Source organism: Aspergillus costaricaensis (genome assembly GCF_003184835.1).
Source record: "Aspergillus costaricaensis CBS 115574 unplaced genomic scaffold BO79scaffold_17, whole genome shotgun sequence".
NCBI lineage: Eukaryota > Fungi > Ascomycota > Eurotiomycetes > Eurotiales > Aspergillaceae > Aspergillus > Aspergillus costaricensis.
Genome location: NW_020291817.1, coordinates 772,122 through 786,182, shown reverse-complemented (window position 1 = coordinate 786,182; position 14,061 = coordinate 772,122). Strand labels below are relative to the sequence as shown.

At 49.1% G+C, this 14,061-nt stretch overlaps 5 protein-coding genes across 5 annotated transcripts; 3 read left to right on the top strand and 2 right to left on the bottom strand.

The window, feature by feature from the left end:
- Positions 1–571: 571 nt before the first annotated feature.
- On the top strand, positions 572–1,734 carry BO79DRAFT_266655 (uncharacterized protein; the record flags this gene model as incomplete). Its single annotated transcript, XM_025686987.1, has 3 exons — positions 572–746; positions 806–1,291; positions 1,703–1,734. 3 exons carry the CDS (start codon positions 572–574, stop codon positions 1,732–1,734), a joined length of 693 nt encoding a protein of 230 aa, XP_025539289.1.
- Positions 1,735–1,981: 247 nt separating this feature from the next.
- BO79DRAFT_228987 (uncharacterized protein) lies at positions 1,982–2,701 on the bottom strand (the record flags this gene model as incomplete). The annotated part of the gene is made up of 2 exons (XM_025684007.1): positions 1,982–2,268; positions 2,368–2,701. The coding sequence occupies 2 exons, from the start codon at positions 2,699–2,701 to the stop codon at positions 1,982–1,984; spliced, it is 621 nt and encodes a 206-aa protein (XP_025539288.1).
- Positions 2,702–3,620: 919 nt separating this feature from the next.
- BO79DRAFT_209343 (aminophospholipid-translocating P4-type ATPase DNF3) lies at positions 3,621–9,277 on the bottom strand. Its single transcript, XM_025682587.1, has one exon. The coding sequence runs from the start codon at positions 8,839–8,841 to the stop codon at positions 3,832–3,834; it is 5,010 nt and encodes a 1,669-aa protein (XP_025539287.1). The 5' UTR covers positions 8,842–9,277; the 3' UTR covers positions 3,621–3,831.
- A 1,188-nt stretch (positions 9,278–10,465) lies between these two features.
- Positions 10,466–11,100, top strand: BO79DRAFT_19724 (uncharacterized protein). The gene is made up of 2 exons (XM_025681248.1): positions 10,466–10,558; positions 10,660–11,100. The coding sequence occupies exons 1-2, from the start codon at positions 10,525–10,527 to the stop codon at positions 10,905–10,907; spliced, it is 282 nt and encodes a 93-aa protein (XP_025539286.1). The 5' UTR covers positions 10,466–10,524; the 3' UTR covers positions 10,908–11,100.
- A 1,297-nt stretch (positions 11,101–12,397) lies between these two features.
- Positions 12,398–13,837, top strand: BO79DRAFT_218286 (NAD(P)/FAD-dependent oxidoreductase; the record flags this gene model as incomplete). Its single annotated transcript, XM_025683411.1, has 5 exons — positions 12,398–12,522; positions 12,595–12,691; positions 12,744–12,783; positions 12,833–13,243; positions 13,308–13,837. 5 exons carry the CDS (start codon positions 12,398–12,400, stop codon positions 13,835–13,837), a joined length of 1,203 nt encoding a protein of 400 aa, XP_025539285.1.
- Between the last annotated feature and the right edge of the window lie 224 nt (positions 13,838–14,061).

The following is a 14,061-nucleotide window of genomic DNA, read 5'->3' as shown; positions in this document are numbered from 1 at the left end:
TACATATTAGCAGAGTGGCACTAACGCACCGTGTACCGCAATCTAAGCCAACCGGCGCTTAACGCAACGGACCGTCGCAGAACGGACTCCAACTTGGCCCGGACGGCGCAGCAACGAGCGTACCACATTGTTTGACACGGCAAGGATCGTCCTCAACAAAGAATTAATGTGCCCTTTAGCCACAGGAGTAATTTTAGGGCTCACGGCGTGTACTATGTAGAGAGAGACGGGCATTGGCCGTGCGATTAAGCCAGCAATCCTTCCTCGTTTGGGTTTGCAAGGCTGATTTCATATATGAAGCCCACGTCACGCAGGTCAGGGGTCATTACTCGAATTTGAGCGTTTTATTCGTCGATAAGAATAACCGCCTGGAAATTCCCGTTAGTCGACCACCGAACTTTATACGGTGCCAGCCTGGATGATAATAGTTCGAAGTAGTATCCCCCTCTACTCCCATGGGGGGTGATCCGGAGGTCTTATGAGCTGAGTATTCTCCCGGTTCCCTCCTCCATGCCGACTAAGCCCCAATCCAGTGTTTGACCTGATCAACATCCCGCTGTGGGTTCTCACAATGTCCACCTATGGGTATGAGAACTGCGTGTCGGGGACATTCTACGGTTTCACGGAAACTGAATTCAACCCCGGAGACACCCTCAACCTGCAGTGGGGAGCGATCGACGATGGGGCAACTCCACTCAACATCACCTTAGGGCGGGCTGGAGGATACATCGTTGATCCGATTATTGGTGTGTAGCTTGGGGTTCACAAGTCCGCCTAACAGAAACTAACACGCGCGATTATTTAGTTGGCGCCCAGTTTAGCGAAACAAGTGCTCTCTACCAACTTGTTGTCAACGAAACCGCAAACTGTACCCTGGAAGAATACAGCTGGGCGATTCCGAAAGAGTTCAACACGACTGATCCAGAGTATCAGATCGGGCTCTTCAACGCATCCGTTCTTCTTGGTGCGGATGGGATTGCCTTGTTCGGTTGGCAAGCCTGGAGCCCAGACTTTTATGTCCGTCCTGCAAGCACTTCGACGACAGATGCAACCAACACGGCAACAGGCACTGCAAGTCAAACTTCAACCACGTCTTTGTCACCTGCTTCCGTTTCCGCATCGGTTTCTTCATCTCCGGAATCTGAAAGCCAATCATCTGATATAAACACTGTTGGTATCGGCGTGGGAGTCGGTGTTGGTGTTGCAGCTCTAGCAGGCATTCTTCTAGGCGCATACTATTTCATGCGACGACGTAGAAAGGCTCGAATTTACTCACAGAGCTTTTGGGATGGTCAGCAACATATGCCGGCAGAGTTACCAGCCACAGAGAAGCGGCCTCCTGCGTACGAGCTGCAAGGGTAACCCAAGTACCAGCAGGGGATACGGGGTGAGAGCCTCTGATGGGGGACTGGACAAAGGTCATGAGTGAGTCTTACTGCTCTCAGTACTGACGACAGAAACATATATAAGCTGGGCAAGATGTAGGGAGGCTGAAGGATATATGATACCCCATCGTTATTTGTTTAATAGTGGAGAGTTGTAGTTGCCGGAGTCAATGTTGACAAGTCTTTGTGGGATAAGAGGCGGTGGTGGTGACGGGAGAAACAAGAGCTCAGGCCCGTGCTTGACAATTTATGATAAGACGGCAGAACTTCATTCAATGTTTACACTTAATCACGGACTACTATCATGTAATTTATAGTAATGCTATACCTCCCTTCTATTTCCAACTGAGACGACGTGCTTTGACAATATATCTAGTACTAGTAATCGATCGTATCGTCCTTTAGTATTCTACCTGGCAAATACTCTTCAAAGCGAAACCCGATATATAACAAATAACATTATGATTTCCTGCTGCTTTATTATCATTTACTAAGTTACACACCAGTAACTTGAACTTTGTCCTCAACACCCAGCAAAACGTAACCCCAAGAAACATACCAGCACACCCAACCTAACCAAACCAACCACAAAAACCCTAATAAATCCTCCTCCTCGCCTCATACAAAAACCCACCAAAAACATCCGGATCCAAAGTGGCCCTCAACCAGCCCCAATCCTCCTCATTATCCCTCAAAGCCCTCAAATCATCATCCGTCGCCCCACCACTACTACTCGCCCACAACACCTTGGACAAAAGCATCTCTCGCTCTCGATCGCGATTAACGCCATTCTGCCAGTTCGGCGCAGGAGTAAACGGATACACGTATTTGAGTTTATTCTTGATCCAGGCTTCGTAGGATAGGATGGGTAGGGGAGTCCTAACTCATCCATCGGTATCAAATTAGTATTCAACTATAATCACCACAACATAATACATCCAGTAGAGATCAAAGTGGGTAGTATGTAGGCAATCTTACAAACACTCCCCCGTCCACTTATAATACACCACAGGAACATCATCATCCTCCTCCTTGCTTGCGGTCTGGCCGCAATCAACAAGGAACAGACAGCGGGTAGACTCGATAGGGTAACGCTCCGTGCTGAAGGCGTAGCGGCGGTGCTTGGAGGGGATGAATTCGGTGTGCCAGTGTAGATGGCAGATGTGGTTGATGAGGAAGGTGTTGCGGTCTTCGTTGGTGTTTCCTGGGAGGAGGTGGATGCGGGTGTCGACGAGGATGCGGATGGGAGGGTCGTAGAGGGATTTTTTGGGGTAGGGGGTTGGTAGGGGGTGGGAGAGGTCCATTGGGGAGGACATATTAACTGAAATGTATTAGATGGGGATGGTGGTGAGGGTTGTATAGCGCAGAGTAAGAGGGAAGGTAGGCATGCTTAGTGGCTATATAGTAGTACGTATGCTTTTTGATGAATGGCATGGTAGTTTCCTAGTGTGAGGGTATTGGATTAATGGGAGATACCAAGGGCTTTGGAATAGGGAATTGCCATGTTGATGAGTGTGTTGTAATTGACTATCATGTAGGGAGTGATTCATCGTAGGGCATCTCACGGGACGTGAATAGGTGCGTGGAGCTTAGTAGGTTAATCCGTGACTGGCCTGATGTATAGGCATACAATGTTGAGAAGAAATCACATCTAGTGAGATCTCTTGCCATGAACTGTTTATTTAGATATTGATGATATTGATATTATAGATAAGTGCCCTAGTATCTAGGTATCACCAACAATCGGCAAAATCCTATAGTATTATAAAAGCATCCGCATATGCTGATGTAGATGCCTACACTTCACCCCTCTTAATACTTAAACCATCGACCTATGGCAACTATATAAACATCTCTTAAATCATGGAATGTAGGCTTCTCTGTCTGAATATCAAGTACTAAATCACATACAAGGATACTCACCAAACAACACACCCTAACATAGCAACCATTAGTCACTTCATCATAACTATCAGTCAAGTAACTGTTACTAGTATGTCGGAGGATCAATTAACTATGCAGCTTATGAACCCTCTCCACTGCATTACTATTCCAACCCAACCTATGCACCCCCGGAGTGCTAAATCCGATATACCCGGGGAGATTGGGGATCCACTCAGGGGAAACTGGAGCGCCCCTCATCCTCGCTTCCGGGTGCTCCGGAGCTGTCAAGCTTAGCCTACTTCTTACAATACTCTTTCTTTCATCTTGTTTCACTGCTCTATGCAAAACGTTGCGCGTTTGTCCACGTTCATAATCTATTTGCTTTCCATGCATATATACAACCAGTATACACACTGATCAGAAAAATAACAGAGAAGGAGTGACTAGAACTTATCCGGGGTATCCACTCTAAACGCCTGAACGCTCACAAATCAAAGGAGTGAAGGCACTCATACAACAAACAGACACGAAGAATTGCTTTTTGTTTTTCTTCCATCATCATTCACTTCAAATGCCCCTTTCGGATGGCTCCAAATCCCTTCGTAAACAACTCATGAACCTCGACTGACCGGCGCGGGGTCTTGGGCACCTCTTCACCCTCTGGAGGAGTGCTGGTGCCGTATCCGCCCAGTTCAACATCTTCCATCTCAACGGGACCAGAGCCTGTCTTGGTGCCGGTCACCATAACTCTTGGCCGGGCAAGAAGTTCCCGAACCTGTTGCTCGCGCACCTCCATCTCTTCCTCGCGAGCCAGCTCAAAGCTGGATTTCTTCTTGCCGTGATCCCAGCCTTGTTGCAGCTCAGATGCTGCGGCTTCCTCAAACCGTCTTCGAATGTCCAAGTCCTGCTCGTATTCCTGGAAGACGTCCACGTCCGTGGGAAAAAAGAGCGCCCGGACGGAACTCACGGTCATTTCGAACACGATCACTGCGATGACGGTGACGAGCAAAGCTGCCCAAAAAGCGAGGTCGTGGCCCGATGCATAGACAAAGTTGCCCAGAACATGGTAGATCCCGTCACCAGAGCTGGGGTTGTACCGGCGATCGAGGATCAAGTTCCAACAGAACCAACCACCAACGGAAATGATCCACACAACTAAGCACAGATACGTCTTGTTGTGCACCTCGAGGGCCTGTAGCTTGGTGTTGATGACGATAACACAGGCCGTGAACGAGAGCAGACCGGCTGAAAAGATGTCGCTGCCTGTGTGCGTGAACATGACATTTTCAAACAGCCCAAACATGCAGAAATAAATCATCATGGCCTCGCATGCAGCCATGAACGTCCAGCCTAGATACAGCCGAATGTTGAACCCGCCGTTGCGCTGCCCTTTGGTATATAACTCTGGGACAGCTAGGAGGGTGGAGGCAGAGAGGTCTTTGGTGAAGATGCCGAGGAAGATGACGGCTAGAGACGTGAAGAGAGTGTTGAACATACTCAAACTCCATGACTCATAGATACTGGTGCCAGTGTACCCGTTCCAGCGCTGGTACAGAGCCTGCGTCAGGTAGAACAGCATCTCCTTCCAGAAGGTCCCGAGCGTGTACTTACACGCCCGGATATAATTCCACCGACCGTGGACGAGGAGCAACTTCAGCAAGAACCTGAACTGGGCAATCGAGTAGTCCGAGATTCGGGCCGCCTGTAATCCCTCCTTACCAGTAATGCCGATGCCAACGTGAGCTTCCTGGATCATGGCAATATCGTTCGCACCATCACCAATCGCCAGCGTCACGCTACCCTTGACTTGTTGACGGATCGACTTGACCAGGAAAGCTTTCTGCTTAGGACTGGCACGGCAGCAGATAACCGAATCAACTAGCACGGCCAGCCTGAAAAACTGTGCCGCCAGGATTTGGTCTGACTCGATTATGGATAGTGTCTGCCCATCAACTACAACAACCGAATGAGCGACGCCGCCCTTGGTAATGTCGGCTGTCAATTTAACAATTGACTGCTCGACCTCTCCAGTCTCATGATCCAGAATGACAAGGGTCGAGTAATCCTTTACCAGACGGCAGGAGTGACCGATGTTGATGGCGGTCTCTCGCTTGTCGCCAGTCAGCATCCACATCTTAATGTTCGCACGGCGCAGCTTGTCGATCGCCTCGGGAACGCCCTTCTGCAGCTTGTCTTCGATGGCCGTTGCGCCAGTCAACTCGAGCTGTTGCTCGATCTGTTCACCAACCTGTTCGATCTTCTCCTGTCTGTCAACAAGGCTAGTGGAGGCTTCGTGATAGGCAGCCTTCCAGTTGTTGTAGGCAGCTTCGTCAAGGAAACGATGCCCATACAGGAGCGTACGCAACCCCTCCGTCGCAAAGTCGTTGAGATGCTGGAAGCAGCGCTCGAACACGGCAGCTTCGTTTACAACCAAAGCCTCCTCCACAAGCTCTTCCTCTTCATTTTCGTGAATGGAGCTGCCAGAATCCGACCATGTGCTCGAAGCGCGTCCCAATTGGGCAGAGGGGCGAGGACTGTAATACTCAGGATCGTCCCCTCGCGTCAAGATTCCACCATCGGTCTCCCGGTCGCGCAGCCAAACGTCGATGCTTTCTCTCAGAGCCGATACGTGATCGCCGGTAATACTTGATCGCCGACGGGCCATGCTAGGCCGGCCAAAGCTGGTCCGAAGCCCGCTATCCTTACGACTGTGATACTCGCTGTTGCGCCTCACGACCTGGGCAGCCTCGGCTGCCTTGCGTTTGCTGGCGCGCCTCTCAATCTCCACGGCCTTCTCTTGCGCGAGCTCGGCACGTTTCAGCAATCTCATCAGAATGCTATCAGCGCCCTTGCAGAACACGCAAATGCGTTGATCAGGCATCCGCACCACAACCGACATTCGTTTACGAGCGCTTGAGAACTCGATAACATCCATGATCTGATACACCTCATCACAAGGCTTGTCATCGGGTCCGTTGGGATAGGTCCGAATGGTAAGGGTATTTGGCTGCCGGTCGCGAACGAGGTAGCCAAGCTCCTGAGCCGCCATAACCAAGGCCAACTCATCGGGCGATGCTGCCTGGAACGAGACATTGCCAAATTCGTCATCTTCCGGGATACAAGTGTGACACAATGCCATGGCCAAGATGAACATCTTGGCCTTGCGGGCAAAGACGGTGTAAGGCTTGCGCTGAATATACTTGATCATATCGGTGGTACGGTTGTTGCGCATAGAGGCGCCACGTCCGTCCAGGCCGTTCGTCATGGACATTGAGGTTCGGGGAGGCTCTCTCCGCGCCTCCGAAACGTTCGACTTGCGGCTGAGCGCCTTCTTTCCTTTTGCGCGGCGTTTCTTATGGATCAACTTCGTATGATCACCGGCCTTGGCCGCCTCTTCGACAAGATCAAAGTCATGGTACCATGCAGTGCCAGCAACACTCATCTTACGGAAGCGCATTGAGTTGTTGGTCAAGGTACCGGTCTTATCCGAAAATACATAGCTGACTTGGCCCAATTCCTCGTTGATGGTGGATGTGCGAGCTTCGATGGGAGTGTCAGTCTCGGGGTCATACATGTCGATGTCGGAATTTAGCAGGAGCATCTGCGCCACCTTGACAATTTCCATACTCACGTATAGCGAGATGGGAATCATCGTATTGAACATGATCAGGAAGGAGGTGAAGATAGGCCCGATGGCTACACTCGCCTGAGTGAGATACCATGCCTTGGGCTCGACTTGCTGATGGAACCAAAACTTGTAAGCGAGAGTGCATCCTACCGACAAGCAAACGACAAGGAGCACGATCAGCATAACAACCCGGTTGACCTTGGCCTGGAGAGAGGGCGACTTGATGCGAGGGTTCTTGTTTGCGTTCATCCGAATCTTACACTCCTCGCCGGTATAGATGACCATGCCATACGCACATTCGGTATTGCGCAAAATACTACCGCGGTACACGATCTCATTGTTGGTCAATGGAAGTTTTTCTTCCGCGGCGATGGTCACATTCCCGTCGAACTTGTAAAGGTCCATGTTGGGGTCCTCAACGGCGAAATGCAAAGCGCTGCTACAGATTCCCTCAACTGTCCCACACACCTTTGCGATAGGCTGAGCAGGCTGTTTATTCTTTAAATTGGTCTCGCCGTCCAGAGCCATGGTTTCGATATAAGCGATACCGTTTGGCCCGTCCGCATGAAGCAGGACCATATCTGCCGGTACAGGCTGATCACGCTCCAATCGGATGACGTCTCCAACTTTGATATCTCTCCACTTCACTGGGACCCAGTCCTGAGACTCGCTTGAAACGGACATGCTGTCGCTAGCGCACATCTGGGGAGGCATACCTGCACCGGGACGAAGGACAAATGCATAACGGTTATTTTCCTCCTTGTCTAAGCGATAGCGACGCCAATCATCGAAGCCTTCTTTGCCCATTGAAATAGCAACGAAGATCAACAGCGGCACGAGTGTGGTGAATGAACCGGTGGTACTCAGACCAGGAATCATCTGTAGGATCGCAACAATAAGGAAATAGAAGTTGGCCAGCTTCGTAAACTGCGCGAACAGTTGGCGGGGAAAGAAACTCCAAAAGCTGTAACGACTGGAACGGATGGAGTTTCCGACATAGGGGTTTCCGGTTCTCTCATCGACGAGGGCTTCGGTGCGAGTCGCGTCAAGGTCAATGTGCCGACCGTCTTTGCTAGGCGGAATGTCTTTGATACGAAGGATGGTTTTACGTGCCGTCTCGAGCATGTCCTCCAGACGAAGCATCAGCGTGGCAACGACAGCCCTCCGCTTGAGCCATTTCTCATAGGAGACACTTGTGGAGAGGTGCCTGCTGTGTTTGAGGTTATCTGAAGACTCTGAGTAATACGTCGTCGACAGATCCAGGTTTTGATCGGATGCGGAGTTTTGCGTTACTAGAACGTCTTGCTTCTCATCTTCAGTGGACTGGCGCGGCACCTCCTCCGATTTCCGCTCGGAAACATCAGCAGAGGCGCCTTCCTGTGGGCTAACAGCATGGGCTTGACCCAGCTCGATCGTATTCGGAGACGTAACAGCGGACTCAATATTCTTTGCGAAGATCGTCCGTCGCAGCGAATACCCACGATGACGCGATCTCGAACGACCACCGGATTCCGGACTTTGTGGGGAGGGAGGGGACAATGTCGAATTGGGCGACAAAGGCGAGGTTGCGCTATGTCCTGGGGACCTGCCCGATGAAGGCACCTGCAATTGAGCGAGATTTGTGTTGATTGTTAACCCTCTGGACGCGGGCCGACGGTCGGTGTCCGAACCTCGAACTTGCTCCGGGGCCGGACGCTCCAAGTCGGTCGAAAAACGGACATGATGTTGCGATGATCTTCGGCCAGCATCCGACACGGTTCGAGATGGAGAAAGGGACGGTCGGCCGGGGACTGCACCGCCTTGAGCACGATTTATATCCAAGGACTGGCTCCGTGGCAGTTGGGGTACTGGAGTCGAGCCGCCATTTCCTCCGGTTGTATGTTCCGCCGACGTGCTTTCCTGCGGACCGTGATTGGACTCGGGTACATCATCATGTTGGGACATGGCGGGATCGCAAATGTCCACAGTGATGTGAATGCCACAATATCCGTCTCCTTGCGTTTCTATCAATTCACTTCCAATCTCGAGGTAGAAGGTAAATAATCAGTGGGCGAATCGGTCGTAGTCGTATCTCCTGTATGACGAAAGGCCTGACTCATTCTTCGAGCCCCAAAAACCAGCCAAAGACAACGGACTCGTTTATGCCAGCATATGAGAGCCCCCCGAAAGCAAACCGGCGATGGATATCGTACAAGCGACTCGCGCAAAGGTAGACTGGAAAAGGAGAAGGTTCGTCACAGCGATAGGGAGGTGAACCGGAGCGAAAGCCAAGACGATGATGGCAGATGGCTGGAAGTGAAACAGGCGGAAACGACTGTGGGGAGCGAGTTCCACCGAGTTAACAGAAGGAACAAGAATGGACAAGAGGGTGGAGAGGGAGATGGGGGGGGGGGGGGGGGGGGGGGGGGGGGGGTAAAGAGGGGAAGGAAAAGGCCACGCGGAGAGTTGAGAAGAGACAAGGATATGGGAAGACGTCAAGAGAAACATCTTTTTCCGCAGGCGGCGAGCAAAAGAGAAAAAGAGACCAACCAAGTGAGTTCAGCTGTCCTGACTCTGTTTTGTTCAGCTGCAGCGAATACGAAATGAGGCAGCCGGAAGCGGTAAGACGGCCGAAATAACAATAGAGCCGCCGCCACTTGACTGCAGCCGGATTTTAATTTTAATTGAAGACTAGTTGGATGCAAACAGGGAAAAGAATGACTGCAAATGCAAGAGCAGAGTAGAGCATAGAAGCGTCAGAAAAAAAAGAGGAAGAGGAAGAGGAAGAGGGAGAGGGTAAGCTCTTTTGGGAAACCGGACTAACTTCAAGTGGGAGAGGAACAAGAACCAGAACCAGAAGAAGAAGAGCCGTCGAGAAGGCGAGCCAGAAGGCAAAAAAGGGAGTCTCGAATGAAGGCCTGAACCCAAAACTGGAACCCGATGGGGAATTTGCGGAGGCACCTTAATTGGCGGCGGGCCACTCACCGGTCGCCGTCGGCTTTGAACGTGGCTTGGGGGCCACGCAAACCATCCATCCTCTCGTTCCAAGTTCTTTTGGGCCCTTTTCTGACTGCACTGCCCCTCGTCGATTTCCAGGGTTCATCACCTCCTACACAAAAAGTAACATTGCGATCAGATCTTCGACTTTGTATGTCTTGTCTTGGATTGCATTGGATGATTACTATTGTAACATCCTGTCTTCACATACAGACGCACTGCACACTGTCCGTGGTGTTCTCGGAATAACCTCTCAGTGGCGGAAGAACCCCTGTCACTTAAGACACTTGGTTAATCCCCGCCATTGACAGGGCTTTGATCTGATTGCTTTCCCTACTTATCACGCCACTGGCACTACTCCAGTGTACGTAAGTGTGTGGTGGATTCAACGGTCAAGCAGTCAGATTTGCCACATTTCCAATTCTTTTCCATTCAACATCCACTCTAACCATGGATAAGCAGTTCCTTTGACAGGGTCCCGACCTGCCACTGCTGACCGCCTGCCTCTCACAGCTTATCTTATTGCCTGGCACTTTCCTTTAGCTTTCTAATTGATGGTAGCCTATCTATTCTTATCCATCTACTTCGTATCTCTCACCATGTTTATTTGGCTGCCTGCTGTAGTAACTACCAATAACTTTATACGCAGTCATGGTGGTGAAGATTGTCAGTTCTATCCTGACAGGTATGATATCGATAGATCCATCAACTAATAATTCCTGTTTTTGGTTGGCACTCTTGTCAACAGTCTTACTGGGGTTCAATGCTAATCAGTCTACCTCACAGCCTTCAGGCGCTCCCTCAATTATCAGACCATCAATCCGTTTATCACGGACTTGGGTATGCAAGGCGACCAGTGTAATGCTTATATGATCAATATATTCACCATCAGTGGGACCGCTTGGAGAGTGATAATCGTATTCATTTATGGGTATGGAAAAATGACATGCGATACTCAGAGTGACACTATGGTTCTACTCAACTTGCACATGGAAACCACTCAGAGTGCCTATCAAGTCGGAGTTTGTATATAGCACTTGTATGTTGAGCTCTCGATTACATCAGTATCGATCAAAGAGCTAGTAAAATATTATCAAGAAGAAGTAGCCACAATATACTTTTGAGGAATGCTAGAGCACCTGTCACTCGATAGATCTGCCTCATGGAATGTTCTCAACAGTGTATGGTTTTGTCTTCCTGCATCTACGTACTGCAAGTAGATCGGTGTTGCAGCCCAGCCACTTTTGTCAGTACTCCGCGGGGAGGACGTGAGGAGAGATAAAAAAAAGTTTGATATATATGATGTATTGAAATCATAGATATGACAATCGTATGCATGAGATAATCATGCGAATATGATTCGATTGATTGGTTGATTCACTTTCCCTTCCATCCGTATCATCCCAGGGACCTCGGAATATAGAAAGAATGACTTGTGAGGGAGTACACAACGACTACGCTAATGCTTCGAGTCGGGACATTAACTCCTCGGCTTTTTACATTATTTGAAAGTATTCGCTCATCGTCATATTCATGCACGTGAGAGAAGAAAGTACGTAAATTGAGAACCAGACAGATGAAGACAATGATAGCCCCTCTGCCCCACCCCCCAACAAGTCCATCATGTTGTACAAAAACACCCCAGACCGCTTCCTTATTAGCGGGTAGATGTGCCTCATAGCAACTCGTGAATCTCAGGTAGCACCAAATGCATGGCATCTACATTCCCGAAAACCTATAGGGGACATGCTAGGCATCATCAAATGTCAAATCGCGACAAAGTAGACCCCGTAGACAGAATAGATGGACAAAGACATTGGCTTTAAATACAGATCTTTCTTTGAAGAAACCAGAGAACTATGATATCATATTATTCATAGATCAGCCTATTGGCAGCTGTTGAGGTCACAAAGTAGTACTATAGTACTAAGTATATATAGTTAACTCTGCCATAAGACAGCCTTTACAAAGACTAGTAACTTAACTACTAGTACACCTACTACAAGCTACTACATAGTTAAGATTAATGTCCGACAGAACCACACTGACGTTCTACATCATATGACACTGGATCTCCAACTACGTAATTTCAACATTAACAATTTAGTATCTTTGGCTTATTTACCAACACATGTAGTACCTATAAATATCATTAATCATACAACCATACCATTGAATAGTTCCCCGATCCTTTACAAGCAGCAACTTTGTAAAGTAGAGAAATGTCTTGGAATATACCATGACTCATGCCTAACACAAGTGTTAAAAGACTAGTAGCCCTTACATCTACCTTGCAGGAAATAAAAGGCCAAGTCCCAAAGAAAGCGCTCATGGTAGTGCAATTCAATCAAAGTTGAAGTATACTAATAGACCACATATCGCTGCATGATATAATGCCTCAACTTATCTCCACGAGATTGGTTACCGGTTTCTACTTTACTAAGATTCGGCTTATTCTCACTACGCCTCATAGTCTTCTAGTATCCTAACCCCTGCTGATATACTTGACCTTGCAGCCAATACTATGTCTATACCAGCGGAATGCACAGTTCTCGTGGTCGGCGGTGGCCCAGGAGGATCATATACTACATCCGTGCTTGCCAGAGAAGAAATTGATACCGTATTGTTGGAAGCCGATGTTTTCCCAAGGTCGATTGAAACCTAGCTAAAAGCCACCTTCCCTTGAAAATCAAGGCCTATGTTTCCACTGACTCATTATAGATACCACGTTGGTGAGAGTATGGTGCCATCTTTGAAGCACTTCATGGAATTTATTGGTGTCTTGCCTGAGTTCGAAGCCCATGGTTTTGAAATAAAGGTCAGTCTATTGTGTGATGACACCGCCTGGCGAGTATTAATTTATTGTACAGAACGGAGGAACATTCAAGTTCAACAGCAAGCCACCAGGATGTATGTTATCACATCATGCCCGACAAGGCCATTGTTAAAGGGCGAATAGATACCAATTTTATCAAAGCCGGAGGCCCTAAAAACTATACTTGGAATGTGATACGATCCGAGGCAGACAAAATATTGTTTCATTATGCCGATAAGTGCGGTTGTCAAACATTTGACGGCGTGAAGGTCACTTCCTTGGAGGTTCGAGCGACTGAATCATCAGCAACCAGCAAAGCTGACTTCCCCGAGTCTGCATCTTGGACACGAACAGACAAAAGTTCTGGGAGAATCCGATTCAAATATCTGGTGGACGCAAGCGGGCGAGCCGGCTTAATGAGCACGAAGTATTTGAAAAACCGACGGTACAATGAAGGCCTGAAAAACTTGGCCACTTGGGGATATTTTGAGAACGCTGCAACGTATGGAGTAGGCACTGTTATGGAAGGGTCCCCCTACTTCAGTTGTCTTGAAGGTACCAATATCGGCTTTTCACAGCGACCAGCTGAAGCCAGATGAGACTAACTAAAATGCTGCAGACGCATCTGGCTGGATTTGGGTGATTCCCCTTCACAACGGAACAACCTCCGTTGGCGTTGTTCGACACCAAAACATTGTCAAGGCTAGAAAGCAAGCAATAGGAACGCCATCAACCAAAGACTATTTTCTGGGCTGTTTGCACGAAGCACCTGGAATCATGGACCTTGTACAAGATGCGGAGCTCGTCTCCGAGGTCAAATCTGCGTCGGATTGGTCGTACAATGCGTCATCTTACGCGGCTGCCAATGTGCGCATAGTCGGGGACGCTGGATGCTTCATCGACCCACTCTTCTCATCTGGCGTTCACCTTGCTCTTCTTGGGGCTCTGTCTGCGGCGGCTTCAATATGCGCGTCTATGAAAGGTCAGTGCAGCGAGCGGGCTGCCGGGGAGTGGCACTCCAAAAAGGTTCGCGAGGCGTACACACGCTTCTTGCTGGTTGTGAGCAGTGCATATAGCCAAATGGCCCACAAGGACCGTCCTATACTCAATGAGCTGGGCGAGGAGAGCTTTAATCGAGCTTTTGATTAATTCCGGCCGAGCAAGTTATCTGACTGACCGGTCCTTTATGGGAGGTTCTTAGCTAAGTCTGCACTATCTAGTCATCCAAGGAACAGTTGACACGAATGGAAAGATTGCGAAAAAGAAATTCAGGAGTCTATCGAGTTCTGTGTTCGTGTCCTCCGTAAAGTTGATCAGGAGCAAATCCGACGTCGACATAGAGAGTATAAGAGCTGGCCTTATTTTCCAACGAA

Excerpts from the sequence above, each read along its gene's own strand:
- BO79DRAFT_19724 (XM_025681248.1), top strand. The coding sequence starts at position 10,525 with ATGGTGGTGAAGATTGTCAGTTCTATCCTGACAG. Across the intron at positions 10,559-10,659 it reads TGTCAGTTCTATCCTGACAG|CCTTCAGGCGCTCCCTCAAT; the intron begins GTATGATATCGA and ends TCTACCTCACAG.
- BO79DRAFT_209343 (XM_025682587.1), bottom strand. The coding sequence starts at position 8,841 with ATGTCCCAACATGATGATGTACCCGAGTCCAATCACGGTCCGCAGGAA.